The 23,574-nt window shown below is 37.5% G+C and overlaps 1 protein-coding gene across 4 annotated transcripts in view; it reads right to left on the bottom strand.

The window, feature by feature from the left end:
• The window catches only part of LOC145979821 (uncharacterized), a 65,120-nt gene extending 44,267 nt beyond the window's left edge, over window positions 1–20,853 (bottom strand). For all 4 annotated transcript variants that reach the window (XM_083112844.1, XM_083112846.1, XM_083112845.1 and 1 more), the window contains exons 1-5: window positions 20,668–20,853; window positions 13,651–13,714; window positions 9,716–9,882; window positions 7,670–7,796; window positions 1,932–2,077 (exon numbers count right to left, since the gene is read on the bottom strand). In XM_083112844.1, the coding sequence (XP_082968970.1) occupies window positions 1,932–2,077; window positions 7,670–7,796; window positions 9,716–9,882; window positions 13,651–13,714; window positions 20,668–20,841 (678 nt within the window). In that variant the 5' untranslated portion in view covers window positions 20,842–20,853. The remainder of the gene's footprint in view (window positions 1–1,931; window positions 2,078–7,669; window positions 7,797–9,715; window positions 9,883–13,650; window positions 13,715–20,667) is intronic.
• Window positions 20,854–23,574: the final 2,721 nt, after the last annotated feature.

Here is a 23,574-nt window from a genome sequence, read left to right as displayed (position 1 = left end):
AATTAGTGAATTTGGAAAATTATTGCAATTCATAATCTATGGATGGGACTTTAGAGGGACTTTTTTACATGGAAGCAGGTTTAAATAAAATATTTGCTTATTTTTAGAATTAGTTGTTTTTAAGGAAGAAATTGTTATTTCCCATTCATCTTTCCTATATAAAGCAAACAAAAACAACCCTTGTAAACATGACCGAGATATTGCCATGGTGAATTCGTGACTTGTTTGATGAACACATCGCAAAAAAAAGTGTTTGCCCCAAAACCCTAAACTCCCTTAAATTCAGGGTTGGCAAAATTTGTGTATTTTTGAAAGAATAAAACCTTTTTCTTTTTTGTTTTAAACATGTTTTAAATGTTTTAAACCGTATCTGAATCCAGAACAAAAACATGTTTTAAACACACAAAATGTTTAAAAGTAATCCACAGTTGCCAAGTCCCACTCAGTACACGTGAAAACTACTCTATTTTTCAAAATACGACATTTTATCGTGAATGCAACAAAATATGGACATAACTATTTTGATCAACCCATTATTGACTTGTTGAACAGTGCCTAATTCTCATAAATAAAGTTGTTAACATTTTAATTAAGTTTGTTGCCTACTTAATTATTCCACTTTGATTAGTAAATAAACATAAGGTGTAGTTTTAAGCATTATCTTGAGTGTAGTTGTGAATTTTAGTATAATTGTTACTGTGTAATGTGCGGTGCATGCATTGTTGAGTGTGATGCTGAATGCGGAGGATGAACTCGAATCTAGTTTGTTTACTAAATCAACTTTAGATTTGCTCATTTTATTCGAACCTAACTGTAGCGCTCTTATGTCCTTGAAGTGGTACGGTAACAACGTACCATACATAAGCTTCCATCATCGACTGTTGTGCATACTAGGTTGGGTCTCCACAGCCTCCATCCATGCGACCAATTTCCCAACCAACCTAGCACGTTACACTTGCCAATCAGTAATCTCTCTAAGGTTAATGACTTACCTTTATTAACACACAACACTTCATCCATAAAATCTCTATTCCAAAGTATTGTTACAAACAGTATTTGTTTTTTGTTTCTTTTGTGTGTTTGTGTATGATTCTGTATGCTTGGGTTTCTTCCATGGTTCTATAGTGTTTAAAAGAGCCAATAAGATTTGAACTTTCAGCCCTCCCCCATGCGACGAGGGAGGAAGTATAAATATGGCCTCTGACAGAGGACAGGACAGAGATTGTTTATGAACCGGATAGCAGAAGGGAGAGTGATCTTCAGTCTCCAGTGGCCTCCCATGAGAAAGAGCATCCCGAGGTGGTTCCGCCGATGCTAGCTTCCACTTGGCAGTACTGCCGTGTGGCTCAAGTTAGAGAAGTGTAAATAATGTAAATTAGAGAATTATTGGAAGAATCCGAGCCTTGTTTTTTGAATTGTATATAAATGTATAAAGCCCATTTTTGCGAGTTTTCAGCAATCACCCTGCTACATTAATTCAGTAAGTTTTTTCCTATGATTGATTCTTTGGTTCAGAGTGCTCTGGTGAGAAACGGGATGGGAACCCAGGACAACGAGCCTATTTAGTTGTTTATTTGGGTTTTTCCTGCCAGAAGCAGCCCGGTAAGGGTTGAGTGTTGCGGAACAGTATTAAGTACTGCACATGACCTCTCTTGGTCACAAACTACATATCACAATGGGAGCAGTCACAAAACTTTGAATTATGACCCTCCAATAATTTCTAATCCCTTTTTTACTCCAGTGAAATTATTCTGATGAGCTATTCATGAATTTCTAAAATTTCCTGTATGGAGTAAATTGCAAATCAAAAGCATTAAAACTTTCTGAACTGAAGAGATAGCATCCCCAATCCCTCAACTTCAACCATAACATGACATGCTTTGAAGGAAAATAAGGACAAATGAGAGTTGAGAAACATTTGGGTCACTTGCCTGCTTCACTGTTCCTGGAGCTCCAGGCCCAGTCACCCCTCCACCAATCTGACCAAGGCCGACGCCTGATTCATGAATTCTCATCCTCTTTTGTCGTTCACAATATGCTCTCCATGTCTCTTCATTAAATCCATAATTGAAATAATCTGAGAAAACAAGCATAATTTCAATCACACACTCAAATACTGTATATTGTGTTATTTCTTCCCTAAGAACAGTTGCATGAATAGAATACTACGCATGATTAACATGTACACAAGTCTCCAAAACTGGAATAAGGAATTTTCTCTATGAAAAGGGGACCACAAACTACACAAATGCACACGTAGTCTAAAGTATCAAATGAGATAAAGGTCAATACAAGTTTCGCTTGTTTGAATCTAAGGACTGGACCTACAGTTTAAAGTGTAGCAATAACAATTTTAACAATTCTCTGAATGTTAGTGACAATGGTTCTACATTAGCATGCAATGTTAATTGTCATTATCCATTGTCTAGTGCTTTCAACTATACTTATTCTAACACCATGTTTTGGGAGAGCACCTTTTCTCTCATCCTCAAGTGAAACTTCTTTTGCCGGTGGTGAGAATCGAGACCTGTGATTTTTACTACAAATCCATTGCTCTAACAAAAGAAAATCACAGGTCTGTTGTATTATAGATTCGATTCCTACCACTGGCGAAAGAAATTTCACTTCCGGATGAGAGAAAAGGTGCTCTCTCAAAATGTGTAAGTATAGTTGAAAGCACTAGATAATGAATAATGTTGAATAAGAATTTTGCATCCACAAAATATGAGATTATTTCTGGCAATAGGTTCAGCAGCTTTCCTTGGAATGGTTTTGAAAATTTGTTTAATTCGCAGTGCTATGCCAAGTCTTGTGTGAGTCACATGTGCTGAAAATGGCTGCGGTGATAAAAAGTCTCGCCAAATGTGAAGTGCTGGATGTAATGTGGTTTCTCCAGGCAAAAATTGAATGTTGTCCAGCAGACATCCATTGTCACATTGCGGCAGTTTAGGGGGAACATTATGAATCATCAAAATGTGACAATGTCGTGTGGAGCCTTTGCAGGCGGTAAGACAGATATCCATGAGAACACAAGAGAGAGAGATTGTGTGTAATCTCTGATGATCTTCTTAAAGGAATTGAAGGCGTGACACCACTTCATCATATTTTGACGATTAAATAAACAAACAAACAAATAGATAGATAGATTCATAATGTTCCCCTACGTTGCTGAAATGTGACAATGGATGTTCACTGGACAACATTCAACATTTTCCTGGAGAACCACATCACAGCCAGCACTTCACATTTGGCGGGACATTTTATTGCCGCGGCCATTTTCAGCAAGTGTGACTCACACAAGACTCAGCGTAGCACTACAAATGAACGCTACTGTAAAGAATAAGGATCAAGGTTACTGTCCGTGTTGTAAACTTATTCCTTAGATATTTTTCCTAACATAAATATCTGTTGTATCTTTACTTCCCTGACATGCCTTATACTTAAAACTGGAACTTCAAACAAGAAACTACTGACTTTTTCTTTATTATTTGGCTAACAATCAGTTAACTATGTTGGCTCATGCATAATTATAATTCTAAAATTGATCTTCAACATCTTGGCCTATTAACTTACTGAAAGATTATGTGTAAATTGCAGCTCAACATAGGATCAAATCTTGGTTTTTGGCATTTATACTAATGCTCTACCACTGAGGTATCATACCAATCTTTCGTCACCTCACAATTTACAAAACTTACATCTCATGTAGGCCCTGAGATATTTCAGTTGATTGAAAAGGTTCATCACAAATTGGTAGGGACACATATTTATGGTGAATAAAAGATCAAGATGTCAATACAAAAACTGGGCATATTTTGGGATCAAACCCAGCACGTTGAATAAATTGTGAATATGAACCTAAATTTGATCTAAAAACTATACTTATTACACAGGGCGAGCCTCAGCTAGTGGACGGGTCGCAGGTGGTGGATAGTGAAGCGAATAAGAGGAAACCCAAATAAGCTGTCCTGGATCAAGGTGGCAAGTCTATCAGAGTGTGGAGGGTGAACTCAGCAAATACAACAGATACCCATCAACAGCCTTGTGTCATGCTGAATAAACACCACCATAAAAGTGTCTGCCCCCCCTGCCTTGTAAAACTGGAGGGATCCAGAAAGGCTAAGGAAGTTGGAACCCTGACAGAAAAACTAGGGTGTACCCAAGAACCCATAGGTGGCAGCCCCACCACCCAGGTGTAGGCCGTGACAGGCCCGATTAGCTGACAGCTGAGAGCATAAAAATGTAATGGAAGTAGAGAGGGTAAATGACAGAATAATAGAACTAAAAACGAATGTAAGTGGAAAAGTAATAGAAATAATCCAGGTATATGCCCCGCCAACAGGATGTACATAGGAGGAGAAAGAAGAATTTGAAGAAGACTTGTAAGAACAGCTAGGAAAGGAATGGCAAATTGTGATGGTTGATTTTAATGCACAAGTGGGAAGAGACAGGACAGGGTAAACGGAAATACTTGAGCAGATGGATCGGGTCAGAGGATTGATGAGGGAAGGAGGATACTGAACTTTTGCACGAGAAACGGACTGTTAGTAGGTAATAGCTGGTTTAAGAAGAAATATGACAGCCATAAGATTACAAGATACAGTTGGAATAATGAACATCAATAAAGTAATACCCAGTGAGAACTTAGACAGTGACCACAGGCTACTAGAAGGAGATGTGAGGAGATGGAAAATAAAAGATAGAATCAACAAACAAGAGAAGGAAAAGAGGCGGAAATTGAAGAGATGATAAAAGAGAAATATCAAGAAATATTGCGAACAAACGTGCCAAGATATGAACCCAAAGGAGTAGAAACAGAATGGATAAGATTTAAAACAGAATTTGTAGAGGCAGCCTAGAGGGTATGTGAAAGGACAAGCAAGAAAAGAAAGAAACACCATGGTGGAATAAAAGAACTAGAGAGGCAGTGAGAAACAAAAATTATGCAATTAGAAGATGGTTTAAATTAAATCACAAAATGCATGAAAAGAGTACATGGAAAAGAAGAAAGAGGCAAGAACAGTAGTAAAGGAAGAAAGAAAAAAGTGGATGGAAGAATGGGCCAAAGTGCTAGAAGAAGATGTATATGGGAACAAGAAAGTATTGTATGGATTAGTGAGAGAAAAAAGAAAGAGGAGACAGCTGTAAGCTAAGGGATGAAAGGGGAAACATTGTAGAAGAGGATGAAGAAATAAGGGAAATCATTTCGAGAAATTGCTGAACGTGGAAAAAGGAAAGGAACATGAAGAAGTGAAGGAAAAAGAAAACAGGACAGAAAAAATGAATCCACACATAGAAGCACTGAAGAGAATGACAAGAGGTAGAGCATCTGGAATAGATGAAGTGTCAGTGGAAATGATGCTAGGAGCAGGAGTGATTGGTGTGCAGTGGCTGTACAGAGTAGTGAAAACAGTGTGGCAAGCGAGAGAAGTGCCAACAAATTGGACGAAGGGACTAATAGTTCCCATATTCAAGAAGGGGGACAGAAAGGAATGTAAAAACTACAGAGGAATAACACTTATGTGCCCCTCAGCAAAGGTCTATGAGAAAATATTAAAAGAAAACAATAAGAGAAGTAACAGAGCTGAACTTGAGAGAGGAACAGTATGGATTTAGAAGAGATAGATCAACAGTAGATCTGATATTCACCATAAGGCAATTACAGGAAAGGAATTACGAGTATGGAAATGATTTGATTATGACATTCCTAGATATAGAAAAGGCATACGATAGCATGGACAGAACAAAGATTTGGAAGGCTCTAAGAGAGAAAGGTGTTCACGAAGAGATAGCTGTGGTGTGAATATGCCAGTAGGAAGAACGGAGAAGTTCAGTATAAGTAATGGACTAAAACCGAAAAGTGGGGAAGAAGATAAGAGAGGAAGAGATGAAGGTGCTCTTGTTTGCTGATGACCTAGTAATGTCGGGAAACAATGAGGAAAAAGTACAGAGAAGCTTGATAGTTGGAATGAGGAAATCAGAAGCATAGGAATGAAATTCAGTGCAGAAAAGAGTGAAGTGCTAATAACGAGAAACAGAGCCAGAAACGAACCAAGAATAAAGATGGACACGGAAGAGTTGAGGGTCGTGGAGAGCTTCAAATATCTAGGTAGCATAATTGAGAGAAGTGGAAGAATAGATGAGGAGGTAAACAGAAGTGGACAAATGGGAGGTGGACTCTTATCAAAGCATTCAAAGATTAATATGGAACAGGGATGTATGTACCTATGAAATGCAAGAAGGTAATATATATAGCACATACTATGTGCCAATAATTATGTATGGAGCAGAGACTTTGACAATGGCAGAGAGAGACAAAAGAAAGATGCTGGCAGTGGAGATGAATTCTTTAAGAAGTATATTGGGGAAGACTAGAAGGGATAGAATAAGGAATGAGGAGATCCAACAGACGGTGGGTGTGGTGAAGCTTCAGGACAGGATAGATCAGGTACAGATCAGATGGTTTGGACACATGAAGAGGATGGATGCAGAAAGACTACCAGTAAGAGCTTACAATGCACAAAGGAGTGGGAATAAGGCCAAGGGGGAGACCAACATGTCCGTGGAAAGTATTAGGAGAAGAGGACAAGATTGGAACACCATGGAAAGAGAGGAGTGGTGGAAGACCAGGAAAAAATGGAGAAGCTTGACTTCTATGCTGACCCAGCCAGAGGCAGGAAATGCGAATGATGATGATGAGTTATTACACAAAATAAAGATTTCCTATGTAATAGCACATCTATGTAGTTATCAGAATAGGGCCTCCCCGATGGCACAGTGGTTGCGTAGTTGCCTTGTAATCAAGGGTTCCCTGGTTCGATATCCGGTGGAGGCACATAGTGGTTCGGATCCCACTTTAAACTGTAGGTCCAGTCCCGATTAGCCTTACTGTGCACACAGTGGACTTAAAACAGCAAATCAAACCAAACCAAGTTATCAGAATATTAATTTTATTCCAGCATTAAATAATTCACTTTTGGTTCCCAAATATTTACAGCAGAATGATACAATTTTCCATGAGTTGCATAACATACAGGATAATTCAGATTTTGAAAAGTGTCAAATCAGTAAATAAACTCTAAAACTTGTATTTAGGGGTTTATTTCCCATTTTGCAGTTCATTTCGTATCCTTTCGTAACAAAACATAGTAGAAAAATCCATCTCACACCTTTGAGAAACACATGAAATATGAACATTACAAGGGCATTCCAGTGTTACATGTTTGACATTTTACACATAAAATGTAAGGTTCTAGGTGCGAGATTGTGTTAAAACATTCACTGATTCCATAGAATTTTGAAGTACTTTGCGGTGCACGCTTAAAAAAAGAAGAAGAAAAAACTTGTGTATGATGACATAGCCTGAATGCATAAAAAAATGAAGAAAATGTGTTACATGTGCGACACTTTAAAAATGTAGCTAAGTTTGACTTCATTTGTCTGTGAAGCATGTAAACTACAGATGCTAGTAATTTCTGTTGGTGAAATATGTAAATTATATGAATTTACATACATTTAAACCTTAATATAATTAAAAACAATAAGAATATTCAGATTGATTAAGTTTGTTATTTACATGGAGTAGGACCACTTTTCATGGAATGCCCCTATTAAAAATGAAATATGCATACCTCTACAAATTGGGAATACGTTGAAGGTATGAACTCACCTGTGATATCTGCCCCTGGCTTCCTCCATGGTTTATCTTCCAATGAATCCAAATTAAATTCATGAGCCTGCAATCCATTTATTGTTCCCACAGCTTCAAATTCTTCAATGGAAAACTTTCCAGGTTGCTGCACAAAAAGGTACCAGCAATCAATACAAATCAATACAATGTAACACAAACATTACACTAACAATAAAAACTTAATTGATTGGCCAATGAAAAAATGTCTTCTCAATTTTTAACACTTCAATTATAATCCTACTGGCAATGGATTTTATACATAAAACTAGTAAATGTGACAAATAAATTTAAGAAATATGCAGACTTTTTCCCAGTTGTACCAACTGATGCCCTAAATCACGTATGTGTACAGGCACATATTTTTGGTAAATAAAAAAGCAAAATTTTGGTACAAAAACAGTCGATTTCGGGTTCAAAAGCGGTAAATAAAATAAAATTTCGGTGTTATAGCGGTGAATAATCACATCAAAAGTGCTATATAAAATGAAATTTTGGTTTTAAAATTGTGAATATAATCCTAAATTTGATTTAACAACTGCACTTATTACACAAAATAAACTTATCACTTCTAATAGCGCATTAATGTAGTTACCAGAGTATTAAGTCTATTCCTGTGTAAAGGGGTCCATTTTTGCTTCTCAAATAATTACAGCAGAATTAATCAATTTTCCGTGAATTGCATAACTAACAGGATATTTCAGACTTCAGAAAGTGTTGCGTCGGTATATAAACGGTACATTTCGTGTTTAAGAGTATATTTCACATTCTGCAGTTCATTTCGCATTATTTCCTGACGAAACAGGGTGGAAAACTGCACCTCACACTTTTCAGAAACATGAAAAATGAACATTATAGCATGTTATTTCATATTTCGTGTTTTCGTCAAAAACAAAATTTGCATGCCTCTACGTACATGCATTGCCTGGGGAGGCTTCCCATCTGGCTCATCACTTTAATAATTATAATTAATTTCTGATAGATTTTCTGTCAAATCACAACAGAATGGTTTTCAAGCTTATGATCATCCGACAAATAAATACATTTTCTGTACTTGGCAACATTTAAATACATGACAACTGTACCCCAGTCTGGATCCTGCCCAATTAGTAAATTTTTTAAGATGAAATGAGACAAGTCGAATTTGTTTCCTGATTGACGCATCAAAAACTTATTTATCTGGCCGGCACAATATTGTGGGTTGTCACAGCAGCAAATGTATGACCCACTATTTCCCTGCTACCCCCACCAATGCAGAGGAAGGTAAGATCTTGACAGGGTCTACCTACCAACTGCCAGCCCTGACTCCAACATGCCTCAGCAGAGGTGGGAGATCGTCCAACCAGTAACGTGTGGTCAGCACGACGAATTCTCAGATGTTGTTGTAGGTTTTTCATGACCAGGTTACCTTACTCATTCATAGCTCCCCAATTTCCTCATGATGGTGGACCACCAGTCGCATATACAGGCCGAAATCTCAGGAGACAAGTTGTTACGCCTCCCCCGGGCGAAGCAATAAACCAAAGCATGACACCTTAGACCACACGGGCACGGTGCGGGACATACTTCATTTAATACTATACTATATTTATTTAAAAATTTAAATTTCTATTCTAATAGCACACACATGTAGTTACTGGAGCGTTATTAAGTTTTTCTTGTGTAAAGAAGCCCAATTTTTGATCTGAAGAAATTTTCAGCATAATAAATCAATGTTCCACAATGTTCAATAATTAGATGGATAATTCACTCTGTGGAAGGTGTTGTGTCAGTAAATGAACTGTAAATTCCATGTTTCATTTTCATTTTAAACTTGATTTGGTGAAAAAATATGGTATCAAGTTGTTTGTTACAACTTTCTGAAACAAGAAATGAACATTACAGTGTGCAATGTCACATTTTCTATTTCTGTCAAAAACAAAATTTGCATGTCCCTAAAAATAACCTCTAATAGCATATTGTAATTATGCCTGTAGAAAAATTCTTAATATCTTAAACCAATGTTTCAAATTAAGCTCATGTACTAACCGGTTTAGTCTTGTCACCAAGTGCAGAAGTCAAAGGACCTCTCTTAAGGTTAAGAGTTGTGTACGTAGGGCTTGTCTTGATATCTCCTATGACCACTTGCACATCATCATCACTGTCATCATCATCATCATCCTCATCACCTTCTTCTCCGTCACGAGTTTCGTTCTCTGAGGAAGAGACAAACAAAAAGTGTAAATATGAAATTTGCAACGCAACAGTTTTCACTTATTAACCTTATTTGTAACACCAATATTATGTGAAACTAAAGAAAGCTATTGCAATTTTCCATTACACAAACAAATACAATTGTATTATTTCTGCCTCTAATTTACAATGACAAAGAGAAACACAAATACAAAAAATACACTGTCTGGATAATGTTCATTTAACAGTAAATCATATGGTGATGAATCCTGTTTTTCAATTAATTCTAATCCATATTACTATCTAACAAGTCTTAAATAGTCCTCTTAATGCTGTTCATTGCAAATATGCTATTAATTTTTCTGCAATGTAATTACAAAGTATTAAGCATAATATTTAGGTCAAAATAATATCGAAGAAATATCACAAAATATTCACAGAAACGTAACACACCATTTCATTAACCCTTCGTTGTTAAATGTGTTACAGAGTAATGAAGTTGGTATACGATGAGCGTGCACTCTCACATGCTTTTAATTATTATTTTTTTCATTTTTCGAATATTTTTTTACATTCACCATATTAAAAATAGTCTACAAATATGTATTACCTAATGTACGAGGGAAGTCAATATATAAGTTGCGAAATGAAATATCTTCGAATTGCTGCAATGTGAAATTGTTTTATGAATATCAGTCATTGCACTGATCCTTTCCACAAGTGTTGGTGTAGGTGGCAGCAACACCGTGTATCCTATCGTATCACTCCGCAGACATGAATCGAACCTAGGACCCGGGCTTCATAAATAAATAAGCTAATCACGTTATAAAAAGGACCGAGCTGAAGCATTGAAAAAGAGCTTCTTAAAAGCTCATCGCGAGAGCATCCTTCAGTGGAGTTGGAAAAACTCCGCTGACATTGCATTAGAAAATGAAATCAGGATGCAGCGTTTTTCCTCAGAATTGCCAATGCCAAAGGATGCGATCGAAGCAACCGTCGTAATGGCCGATAGTTTGAATTTCACTTAAATAGGTCGCGGGAGAAAATCTTTTCTTAGTTGTCTTCCATTTTCAGTCAAATGAAGTAGTTACAAAAGAACTCCGTTTCTAGTTGTTTTCAGTTTACGTTGAATCCGGTTATCGTGAGAGAGCTCCACAGGCATCATAAGTTTAGAAAAAGGAGCGAACGAACGATTGGGAAGTTAAAGTTATCGTTTAGAATATCGGTCTACGAAAGTACAGAGTTCAGAGTCTGGAGTTGCTCCTTCGTCCATTTTCTTACAGAGTAGGAGCACGTCACAACGAGGACCAGCGGAAAAGAGATCGCCGCAGAACTTCAGGTAACGAACATTCCTTATGTCTTTCCTCCCCCTGCCTGTTCAGTCAATGGTAGTGTTTTTAAATATGTGTCCGTGTGTTCTTCTTCACGGGGCTAGTCCCCTTGCAGTTTGAGTGTCGACGTTGCTCTTCAGAGCTAACCTCCTTATCTTACAACATTCCTCTCCATTAGCAAGCGAGTGGCTAAAGGCTGTCATAGTCAATCAACAAGACATGTAGTGGTGCAGAAGTAAAACATAATTGTTACAATCATATTGCATCATGTCCTCAAAAAGAGCATTTGACTTGACTTTTCATGTACACAAGATTCAGAATCTGACATCCTGCCATTAAATCCAATTTTGGTGACTAAATTTTCAACAATTTGAAATTGCAAGAACATCTGGAGGAGGATGGGATTGCAGATAAGCTTTGTTCAGTGACAAGGCATCCTTTCATCTATCTAGGTTAAATCACAACATGTGTATTTGGGGCATGCAAAATCCTCTTGCAACAGTAGAATATACACAGTTTACAGACAATTTTTGTTTGCTGAGAATATTTTTAATGGTTTTGTTTACTTGTACATTGCAGCAATGGCTAATGTGTCAGTTGCGAGGAGGATAGTGAAAACTTCATTTTGCAACAGGACAAAGCTCCTCCTCATTTTCACTTGGAAATGCCACCTGAATGCCATTTTACCTTAGCTTTGGATTGGAAAACAGTCAGAAGACGACTCAACACTCATTCCCTGGCCTCCCAGGACACCTGAATTCACTCCAGGCAACTTTTTCTGTGGGGTTATGTTAAATATTGCGTCTATGTGCATCTTTAGCAAGAGATTCACCAGAGCTTTTGAGAAAGAATTATCGATGCAGTTGCTACCATTCGCTAACATGCATGACAGGATTGACATCTCTTGAGTCATAAAGGGAGTACATATCGAACATTTCAAAGTGAGTTAAAAAGTTTGATACTTACTTTTTTCCACGGCCATGCTCTCATTCCCATGGGTGAGTTCGCCCCTGACCTATTGTCTTCCAAAATCCCAGAAGGACTTATAAAATGCTCTGTATACGTTCTAATGTATCAAACCGTCTTTCCTGCTGTGTGCTAACTAGGAATCAAACAGGAAGATTTTTGGGGAGATATTTTAAATATCTTTTGCTGATTTTTTCAAAACAAAAAAAAAGTAATAGTCATGAATGAACCAGCAGTCTTTTGTGGTATACACTGAAGCGACTAGGTTAGCCATTGTTGTACCAAGTCTTATGAATGGTTGGTAATACTATTTTTTTGCCATTGAATAATACATTTTCATTATTTTCTTATGATAAATGATAGTTTTTTACCATACTTAGCATGATCACAGATACATAGTCGTACCACATTTTGGATTTTTTTTTATATACACTTCGGATTAATGTGAGGGCCAAAGTAACTCCCTGAAAAGGGATCTCTTCAGTAAATTATCCTTTCTTCTTCTAATTTTGCCTGTATTGAAATGGAATGTCAACATAGTACTTCCTCTGAAAGCCCCCGCCAGCCATTCCATTCAAAACAAAACCAACTTTAACTATCGACAACAAATAGTTCTAATTCTATGAATTTAAAAAAAAAAATGTGCATTTGCATGTGCTTTGAAATTCATATTGACTAAGAAATAAAATATTCTGTTGACAAACTTTCAGTACTCATATTGCACTGTAATTCGAGATAAGAGTTTTTCGCGTGAGCAGCAAATAGTTCTCACGGACTATGCTAGATAGCTTCCAGACAATTATGGGGATGTAAAATATGCTAATAATCATGCATTATTATTGTTTTATTAAAAAGAATAAGGTTTATTCAACATCGTTAAAATTGAATTAACACCAATAAACATTGTTTTATAGATTAAATCCCATCAAGAAGCTGGGTGAAGAAAAAGGTTGTGTTTATTTTCATTCCTAAATTCTGGCAAGTACAAAAACAAAATCCATGACTTAAAATTTTTTAAAAAAATTGTCTTCAAAATTCTAAGTTTTCCATTACTTCTTCACTCGTAGGATGATTTCGATGACTTTTCTACAGCCATATCCTTAGGTACCTTGCCCCAATGTGGAACATTTGCTTCTTATCTATAGTCTACTTGTAGTTTTTCAAAATGATAATTTAGTTATTTAGCTGTTACCAGTTGAGCCTTCTTTAGGTAGGCCACTCCAGTGTAAGAATTAATTACTTTCAATACAATCTTGTATTAATTAAAAAATTAAATGTTTTAAGATCACATTTCATAGGATACTTGGATTCATGGCTCTCATTTAAAAAAAAGACAATGCTGGCTCCTGAGAAAAGGGGTGGAATTTTTAGTTTCATCTAACCCTCCTGTCTCTTGTAATTTAATCCAAGAATATTTTCACCAGCACATAATTTAATGTAGCAAATAGAAATGTAATATTTAGTTTTACAAAGGTATAAATTCAATGCACTCACTTGATTGGTCCTGCTGCTCTTCTTCCCCACTCAACTGACCCTCCTCCTTATCAGGGCCTGTAGCCTGTAAAAACAAAAATTCAACATTACCATCTCCAAGAATGTAAAGCATACACATCTCAACAGACATCTACATGTATTAACACAATATTTATTTCACTGTAATTAACAGACTGTTAGGAAATATGTCACATGGCACAAGTTTTGTCAACAGGTTAAAAACTCATTCACAACTAATATCTAGATTTCTTCTAAATTTCTTTTGATATCCTTGTAAGCTTAATTCTTGTCAAGTTTCTATTTCCAGAACATTTCTTACCTGTGATTTTATGGCACTAATCAGCCAAGGCTTACAGAACAACTTGGTGTGTCTGACTGTCCATTTATCCATGTCAACCATCAATATCCCAAAAAATGACAGAGATTTGTACATAAAAAGATGGACTGATAAATCTAAAAAATAGTAGTTCAATGCAACGTAAATCAACATAATTTGCTCTGCTTGGCTGTGAGCAGAGGCGTTCATTTTAAATTAACTTTCCTCACCCCCATGGCCTGACCTTCTGACTCACCCAAGCCCTCACCCTCAATTCTTCCGGAGCGTGATGAGGGTCATGTTTCAGATGGTGAACACCTTTGCAACGTGTCTGGATATTCCAGGAAACACAAACTTAAAATTTCATACCCAATCTATTATGGCTGAGCCAATATCGATACCCTAACCAATTCCTACCGATACAGATAATTGTATACTTCCACTTTAAAATAACAAAAGTCTAGCTACCGAGTCATACTAACTCATTACATCAGATTCCTTTAATGACATTAAATAAATCCCAAATTATTCTCAGGTAGCATTATAACACTCTAAAACAGCGGTTCTCAAATGTTCTTTTCATTGTACCCCTTATTCGTAACTAAATGTCTAATGTAAACCCCCCCCCCCCCCCAAGGTTTTCTCCGAATAGGATGATTTGGGAAATTTTTTGCTGCCTTATTGGTGGGGCATTTTTGATACAAAGGTCGGTCAAAAAGTAACGCACAATCCACTGTAGCTCAGGAATGGTAAGGACTAGAGAAATGAAATTTTGTAGGTAGAAGCATTGGTCCTTTGGAAATGTCACTCCATATATGATCCTTGTGCTTCACTGCACTGCAGCCACCTTGGTTTCCATGACACGAATGTACGTTCGTAAAACCCTTGAGGTTGGTCTTTACACCACTTTTTCACACACGCAATGAGCTCGTTGTCATCTCCAAACTGTTTCCCATGCAGATGAGCCTTCAGTCGTCCAAACAGATAGAAATCCGATGTTGCTAGGTCAGGACTGTATGGGGGTTGTGGCACCACATCCCAGATGGCCAATCTTCTGAACTGTCATGATTGTAGCATGCGTTCGAGCGTTATCGTGATCAAACTTGTATATCCCGATTTGTTGGATTCTTCTCGACATGGAATTAGGTGTTGGTTTGGAGGTAAAGGGCCAATGTTTCTACCTACAAAATTTCATTTCCCTAGTCCTTACCATTCCCGAGCTACAGTGAATTGTGCGTTACTTTTTGACGGACCTTTGTATCTTGGAGGCGTGTATCTGCAATAGAGCGAAATGGCATTTGGACAGTAGGCTACGTGGAAAGATGGTGAAAGATAAACATTAGAATCCTACAGTTATTATTTCATTGGGTGGGTCATTCATTGTTTACAATCTTTATGATTAGTTACAAAAATAAAGATGTGATACACATGTATGCAAAGAAGTGCATAAATAACTTTAATTTTGATAATTTTTTTGCAGTTATTGAAAAATAAAGACCTTACTCAAACTGTTGGGTGCTCTCATATACATTAACTTCACACAACCTAACAATGCACATGCAAGTTTGGTGCCAAACATGTTACCAGTAGGTAGGAGCTACCACCTGTATTATTGCATCATGCTTATCAACTTCACCAACAATATACCCAGTCATACTCGTGGCATTTTTACACTTTAACTAATGTTTGTGGGTTTCGGAGTTGAGTGAAATGGGTAGAGATTTCGAACAAGTATTTTATTTCAAGACATGAAACAAAGATAAGTGTGTCAGTGACAAAAAAAAAAAAAAATTCTTTGTTACTTTCAGCTACATATCTCATCTTCAAAGTTCACCCTCACCCTTCATAAGTCTTCCACAATGTGAGGGTGAGGTCTGCCCTCATGGATGATTAACACCTCTGGCTGTGAGAGACAACAATAAATCAAAAACAACCTTTGGATAATCTTGGAAACTAACAAATGTACAGATCAAAATAATTTTCTACAAAAGAATTAGAGTCATGCTAGCAAAATATAATATAGTGAAACCCCGATATTACTTCCTTGGTTTTACATTTTGCTGCATTATACATTCAATTCTCACGGTCCCAGTAGAACAAGATGCAATAAAACTTTCCCAGATTTTACATTTTCCCCGCATTTTAAGTTCTTTCAACATGGTCCCCTGAAAAACGTAAAATCGAGGTTTCACTGTATACATTAATCAATACATGTCTGCTTTTTCTGTGTGGGTCAAACACTTGAAATTCAACAATTGTCACATTGTTAATGCTGTCAGATCTCCAAAAGCATTTAAACAAAAAGTATGAAATTTCATGAGTTGAAGGAACTGTCAATTTTCTACTTCATGTAATCAATCATCTTATCGATTTATATATCAAAAGGCAATGAATGAATATCAGTTTCTCATCAACTACTCAAGATATAACCATAAAATTTGATGGGCAGAAACATCTACTTACTTAATACTAACCTATCATGATACAAATAATCTTTATCTTTGTCTGTCTATAGTAGTCCATAAATCAAAAGTCAACAGTTTACAATAACGTTTATTCAAAATAGACACCTTTTGGGTCAATACATGCACTGAAGCGGTTGGGGAACTTTGTGAAGCAGTCTTGGTACTCCTGTTTCGGAATTGCCTCCAAAATTGCGGTCGAAGCCTTTTGGATGTCTGGAATGGTGTCGAAATGCCTGCCTTTCAATGCCAAGTTCAGTTTTGGAAATAGCCAGAAGTCGCATGGAGCTAAATCTGGAGAAAATGGGGGGGATCGAGCTCCACTATCCCTTTTTTGGCCAAAAACTGGCCCACCAACCTGCTCTTAAGCACGGATGCATTGTCGTGCAACAGAGACCATGAGACTTGTTTCCGATATTCAGGCCGAACTCTACGAATTCTGATGAATAGATGATGCAAAACACCTACGTAATACTCGGTGTTCACAGTGTTACCCTCTGGTGTGAATTCCTTGTGGATGATGCCTTTGAAATAGAAAAAAACAGTGGGCAGAGTTTTGATTCGGCTCCTCTGCATGCACACTTTCTTCGGTTTTGGAAAGCCTGGACCCTTCCATTCCGAGCTCTGATGCTTTGTGAGTGGTTCAAACTGAAAGCACCATGTTTCATCACCTGCTACAATGCTTGACATGAATCCTGGATCCACATCCACGGTAGCTACAGACAAGCAGAAATTAAATTCCCTGACTTTTCCAGAACAAATTTTGCATTTTTTCCCTGACAATTTTGAACTAAATCCACGTATTTGTACATGGAAAATAAACTCATACAGCTCTGGTATGGACTGTATTAAGTATCTATATTAGCTTACAAGAAATTGACTTAATTTCTCTGATTTATACTCATTCTGAAAAATTATTACAATTCACAAGCTATGGAGGGACTTTTAGACGGCTTTTCTTATTTTGAAACAGGTAAAAAAAAAAAAAAAAAAAGGTAAAGTGTTCCCCTGTGCTTAGCACCACGCCATGAAAAGTTATGACTAAATGAAATTAGAGTAATGTAGTTGTTTTTAATTAAGACATTTTGTAATTTCTCATTCTTCTAAGCCTTTCTCTTAATATTTCGCCTTCCGCTTGCAAGAACCATGACTGCAAACTTATTTTCGAAGTATTAACACTTGTATCCTTCGTCTCATTTCTATATAAACCTATACTGCGGCTTGTTTAATGTGAACATGGCAACATGCAACACATGGCATCTGCTTGGCATCTAAAACCCTAAAATATCTTAAACCTGCTTCACGGGACTAAACGTTCTGAAAGTGAAGCAATGGAATTGTACAAAACAAAGTGTTATATTACCTTACATTATGAATGAGACTTCAGTTTCAGAACAAAAATTCACAGTATATCCAGAGACGTACCATGAAACTGACAACACGCTGTTACCTATATTGTCGGCCAAAGGTGTGTGTGTGTGTGTGTATGTGTATATACAACTTGTATATACATAATATTAAAAATGTAATGCAAGCAATTTATAGCAAGGGAATCTACTGCACTGCACAGGCATCTGATTTTGCTAATCAGACACGATAAGATAGGAACATGTTGTTAATAACAGCGTCTATAAGTTTATATATGAGGCACATCCAGAAAGCAAGATCCGATATCATTGGAAAGCTGTACTAGTGGTTGGAGCATGATGCACACATGCAGATAGGAAGAGGTGGTATGTGTCTGTAATGTGGGGAAGTCGCATTGTTGTGAAGGGAGTTGATTTAAAAACAGTGTTATACTACACGCAGAATGGTTATTTTGGCAAAATCCTGATTCCCTACTGGCTGCTGCAGGAAGGAGGGATTCTAACGTTGCAGGTTGTTGCTCAAAGAAGGGGGGGAGGCAGCGGTAGGCTTAATTGGCTGTTTGACACTGCAAGTTTCTTCGTAGGTAGAAGTGACAACAGTGGGTCACTGTCATAAAGATGGATTACGTGCCAAGAGTTAGCTTTTTGATTGATTTATTTCCTTTATTTTACTTCGCTTTTTGTGCCACTTTTGGTTAATTTGCAAAGATGGGTATGAGTGATGACATGATAAAATTGATGAATGGACACTCACAAACATCCATGCCCAGGCTGGGATTTGAACCCGGGACCCCTGGTGCTGTAGCGAATTTTAAAGCAATTGAAGATACTTCCGGTATTGTAAATTTGCTCCCAATTAAGAATATGTGTACAGTTATGAATTGAAATTGGACAATGTAAAAAAAAAATGTGTGCATGCATGTGTGTATGCACAAATATTAGTTCAGAATTAAACAGTTGGATTTGGGACAAAAATAGTTTGTGGAAGTTCTCGCACTTGTAAATTTTAGCCGCTAGAATTATGCTTTCAGTTCTTTTTACATACAGATGAAGAAAAAGGATGTATTACATGATAAGCAATACAAAAGTATTTACAATCCACAAACACATGTAACATCTTTGTTTCGTCATTTTTAACATTCGTACTTACCTATCTGCTTTGCGGAACATTCTTTAAGGTGTATTCACATTTTTTTGATGAAACCCAAACAATTGATTTTTTTTTTTGCACATTGTTTTACAAACAAAATTTTAACTATGCTTGCCTAACCTAACCTTGCCGGAAATGGTTTTTGAGGCTAACCGTCAATGGTTTTCCACACCCGGTATGAATTTCGCCATGCATCCACGACATGTCATATTTTTGGAAAACAATGGCATGGTTGGAAACACTGCATCCCCAATGAAAATCAACAAAACACAAGCACGACGCGCGATAATCTACGAAGGTGTACAAGACAAAGGCTATTGTGCGTCGGAGAATTAATATTCAACAAAAATAATGAATTTCCGCTATGACACATTCCCACATGACAGAAAACACCTTTCAGATGTTCAACAATACTTTACCGTAAGTAGTTTCTTCTGTAAAAATGAAGAAATCTGTTTGTGGATAGCAAACTAGTACCCAAAAGTATTCTGGACATTGAAAAAAAAAAGCAGCAACCTGTTGCCGCACACACATTCTCCGTGTGATTGACGCAAATCAACTCCTACGGACTTCCAAAAGGAAAATAGACCGCAGCGGAAGACTTTCTGCGGTAACAGTTCCAATCATTGAGACAATGAACATGAGTTATTTATGCTGAAAAAAACAACTTGAAAATTACGGTAAAAATCTGATATTCCTCGGACACCTATAACTTTTTCGTTTTGTCAATTTTTGACATTTGCACTTACCTATCTGCTTCGCGGAACATTCTTTAAGGTGTATTCACGTTTTTCATCCCGGAATCAGTGGGAAATTTAAAGTAAAAAATTATTTTTGAGTCCAAATTTCCCACCGATTCCGGGCTCTGCCCCTGGGGTAATTGACCTACCGCGGCCCTGCCTCCGCTCTGGCTCCCCGGCTTTATCTATAGTCTCCCTGTTAAAGGCATGTTAGAAATTGGCCGGAGTCACCTGACCCCAAGCTTTTAAATTTGAAGAAATCCGTTACATCACACAAAACACCTTCCAGATGTTAGACAATGCTACAGGAACTTATTACCGTAAGTAGTTTCTTCTGTAAAAATGAAGAAATCTGTCCGAAGGATAGTAAACTAGTATCAATTTCGTTAAAAAAAAAAAAAAAAACAAGCGAAATCGCTTCTTAAACAATCTTTCGCAATGCAGAATAGGTATGTACAAATGTCAACAATTACAGAATAAACGAGCTACAGACATTTCCCGGCTTTGATAGTTTTACCGAATTTAGTTTTATTTACGCGGGCGATACTTTGGGATCAAATATCTGGGGTTCTTTGTGTTATTCTAACGCTGGAATAATCTCTATATTACGTAAAACATTGAAATCTGTCGATTAAAAAAAATCGACGAAATTCTGGAGGGAGTACAGTGAATCAACGGCCCCAAAAATTATCCTTGTAGAAATGCAGAACTAAAAGGTCAGTCTGAGTAATCTCTGCAAAAATGAAAATGGGTGTTTAGTTACGCCATTGCACAAGAGCATGTGTAGATTTGAACAACCGGTGAAAAGAAATTTGTTTATCTTGTTTTAATTGTAGTTCGTTTCTTTTGTTACATCAATTGCTTTCAACGCTATCTTATTATTTTCTTCTGTTAACCATGAATTACGATCTATAGTTACTTAGAAAAGTGGTGTAATATGTGAATTAACAGTAAGAGTTACCTAGTAAACAAACAAACCTACCCCTTTCGATGTACTATCATCCTCTGTTGGTAAGGCATCAATGCTTTCCACAGTAACATCAGCACTATCTTGCTTATCTTCTGTTGCTATTTGTTCTAAATTTGAGTCCCCATATAACCATTTTTCTTCACTCTCCTCTTCATCCACAGCAACTTGCACGTCAACTTCGGCCATTGCAAAATGCAACACCTTACATCTATTTTTCCTACAGTATGACTCGCTTACAAACATTACATGGCACATCACCAAATTCTATGTAGAAATGAACTGTAAACCTTACGCACGTAACTTCGCAGGAATTAATTCTGAATACGTCTAAGAACCGTTTCAAAACAACAGACATTGCTTAAATTTCGGCTAGGGTGCTAACATTCCTCATAATTAGTATCTTCCTGATATAATATTAGCACCTGGTCTCTCTTATCGCACAACACTTCTGCAACCTTGCATTGTGACGTCAGATGAGGAATGATCGGTCTGTTATGTTGTTTGAGTCTCTGCAAAATTTCAGATGGCGGATTTTTTCTCCAACGAGAAATTTTATCACAATGCGTTGCTCCACGCTCCGCGGCACCTTCTGTTCGTTCATCACTCTAGTAACACTCAGACACGACACGACTGAGCACCTGCGCGGAAGAAAGGGTGGGGGTTGTTGGTTCTATTTTCCCAAGGACGCACAACTGCTGCGCATGCTAAATCCAATATTAAACCTTCTTTCCCTGCAAGATGCCTGGCTCGTGCCTCGTCAATTTTGAGGACAATGCATTAATATGGACTTATTCTCTCTGCTCTTGAACTAATGTAGAAACGGCTTCTGGACTATTTTAATGTTTCACAAAGGAAAATTACAATTTTTGAGAAGTTTTTCTCAATCAAAAAAACTCCCCCACCCCGCAAAAGGAAAAGATATGTATTTTTTTCTTTGCTTAGGTTTGCCTATGCACACACACCACGCAGACAGAGACGCAGAGAGAGAGAGAGAGAGAGAGAGAGAAGGAAAAAGAGAAATGAGACAGATAGGGAACAAAGAAGAAAAAGGAAAAAGAGAGAAGTGACACAGATAGGGAACAAAGAAGGGGGTTGCAGACAGAGAGAGAGGGAGAGAGAGAAGAAAAAGAGAGAAGCGAGATAGATAAGGAACAAAGAAGAGGGAGGCAGACAGAGAGAGAGAGAAGAAAAGAGAGAAGTGAGACAGATAGGGAACAAAGAAGAGGGAGGTAGACAGATAGATACAGAAGGAAAAAAGAGAGAAGTGAGATAGATAGGAAACAAAGAAGAGGGAGGCATACAGAGTTCTATGGTGAGACAGATAGGGAACAAAGAAGAGGGAGGCAGACAGAGAAGGAAAAAGAGAGAAGTGAGATAGATAGGAATCAAAGAAGAGGGAGGCATACAGAGAGAGGGACAGAGAGAGAAGAAGAAGAAAAAGAGAGAAGTGCGACAGATAGGGAACAAAGAAGAGGGAGGCAGACAGAGAAGGAAAAAGAGAGAATTGAAACAGATAGGAAACAAAGAATAGGGAGGCAGACAGAGAGAGGGAGAGAGAAGAAAAAGAGAGAAATGAGACAGATAGATAACAAAGAAGAGGAGGTAGACAGACGAAGAGAGAGAGAGGTATTGTTATTATTAATAGAATAATAACCCGGTGGCGCAACAGCCCGTGAGGGCCAGGGCCTACCTACCGACTGCCGGGATCACTCCTTTCGAGATGAGACTGGAAGATCATCCAACCAGTTACGGGGTGACGTGTGGTCAGCACGATGAACCCCCCAGTCGTTGTTGTAGATTTCCATAGGTTTCTCTACTCATTCGTAGCTCCCCAATTTCCTCACGATGGTGGGTGGCCACCGGTACCATACACAGGCTGAAATATCGAGAAAAGATGTTACGACCCCCCCTCCCCCAGGAGATTCGTACCTGCGCACGTCCCGTAGCCAGAGCACAAAGCAAGACGCGGGACATTGTTATTACTAAGGCTCGGAAGTTGAAGACCTATAAATTGCCAAAAAAACCCTATAAAAAGACCTAAAAATATCAAAGAAAGGACCTAAAAACGGAAAAAAGGACGTATAAATGTGATCCAAATTAATTAATAACTTCAGTTTTAATTACATATTTAATGAATCAAAAAAATACAAATTCTGGTGGTATGGAACACACAGTGCGAGAAAACTTTCAGACATTACATATTGAAAAATTATATTTGAAGAATCATATTTGGCCTAACCACACTAGGGTTACAGAAATAGGACTTCAGATCCTATTTCAGTCGTCCAAAAAGGTTTTTCTCTCGTTTCAGGGATAGTTCAAATATATTTCTTTCTTGTTATTTCTTTACTACAGAAAGAATGTTTAAGAGGTGATGAACTGATGATGATTCGAATTGAGAATGGGCAGTAAAAACGTAGTCGAAAGAAGGTGAAGTTGCCAAAGAAAGCTGTTAAGACCTAAAAAAAGACTAAAAAAGGACCAGTATGCCAAAAAAACGCCGAAAAAGGCAAAAAAGGACAAATAAAACTCACCTTTTTCTGGCCTACAATGACCCAAAATGAACATATACAGTGTGAGCACAAAAACACTCCCTGGTTTTGAAAGGGTATAACTTTAATACCAAAAGTAGTATTCTACAGAAATGTTCACAGCAGTTGTAAAAACTCATAAAGTTTTCGTGGTGTTCATTGGAATTACAAATGCTCAATGTGCGTGCCACCTGTTACGTGGGAAACATCGAGACGATAATCAGCTCCAACCACACCTTCTCAAGCGTATCCGGTGTGATGAAGTTGACAGCTGTACTGATGCGTTCCTGAAGATGATTCAAGGTTGTGGGTAGAGGAGGTATATAGACTTGGTCCTTCACGAACCCCCAAAGGAAAAAGTCACAAACTGTCATATCCGGTGATCGTG

Source organism: Lepisma saccharinum, chromosome 26 (genome assembly GCF_977018435.1).
Source record: "Lepisma saccharinum chromosome 26, izLepSacc3.1, whole genome shotgun sequence".
Taxonomy (NCBI): Eukaryota; Metazoa; Arthropoda; class Insecta; order Zygentoma; family Lepismatidae; genus Lepisma; species Lepisma saccharinum.
This window is presented reverse-complemented; position numbering and strand designations above follow the sequence as displayed.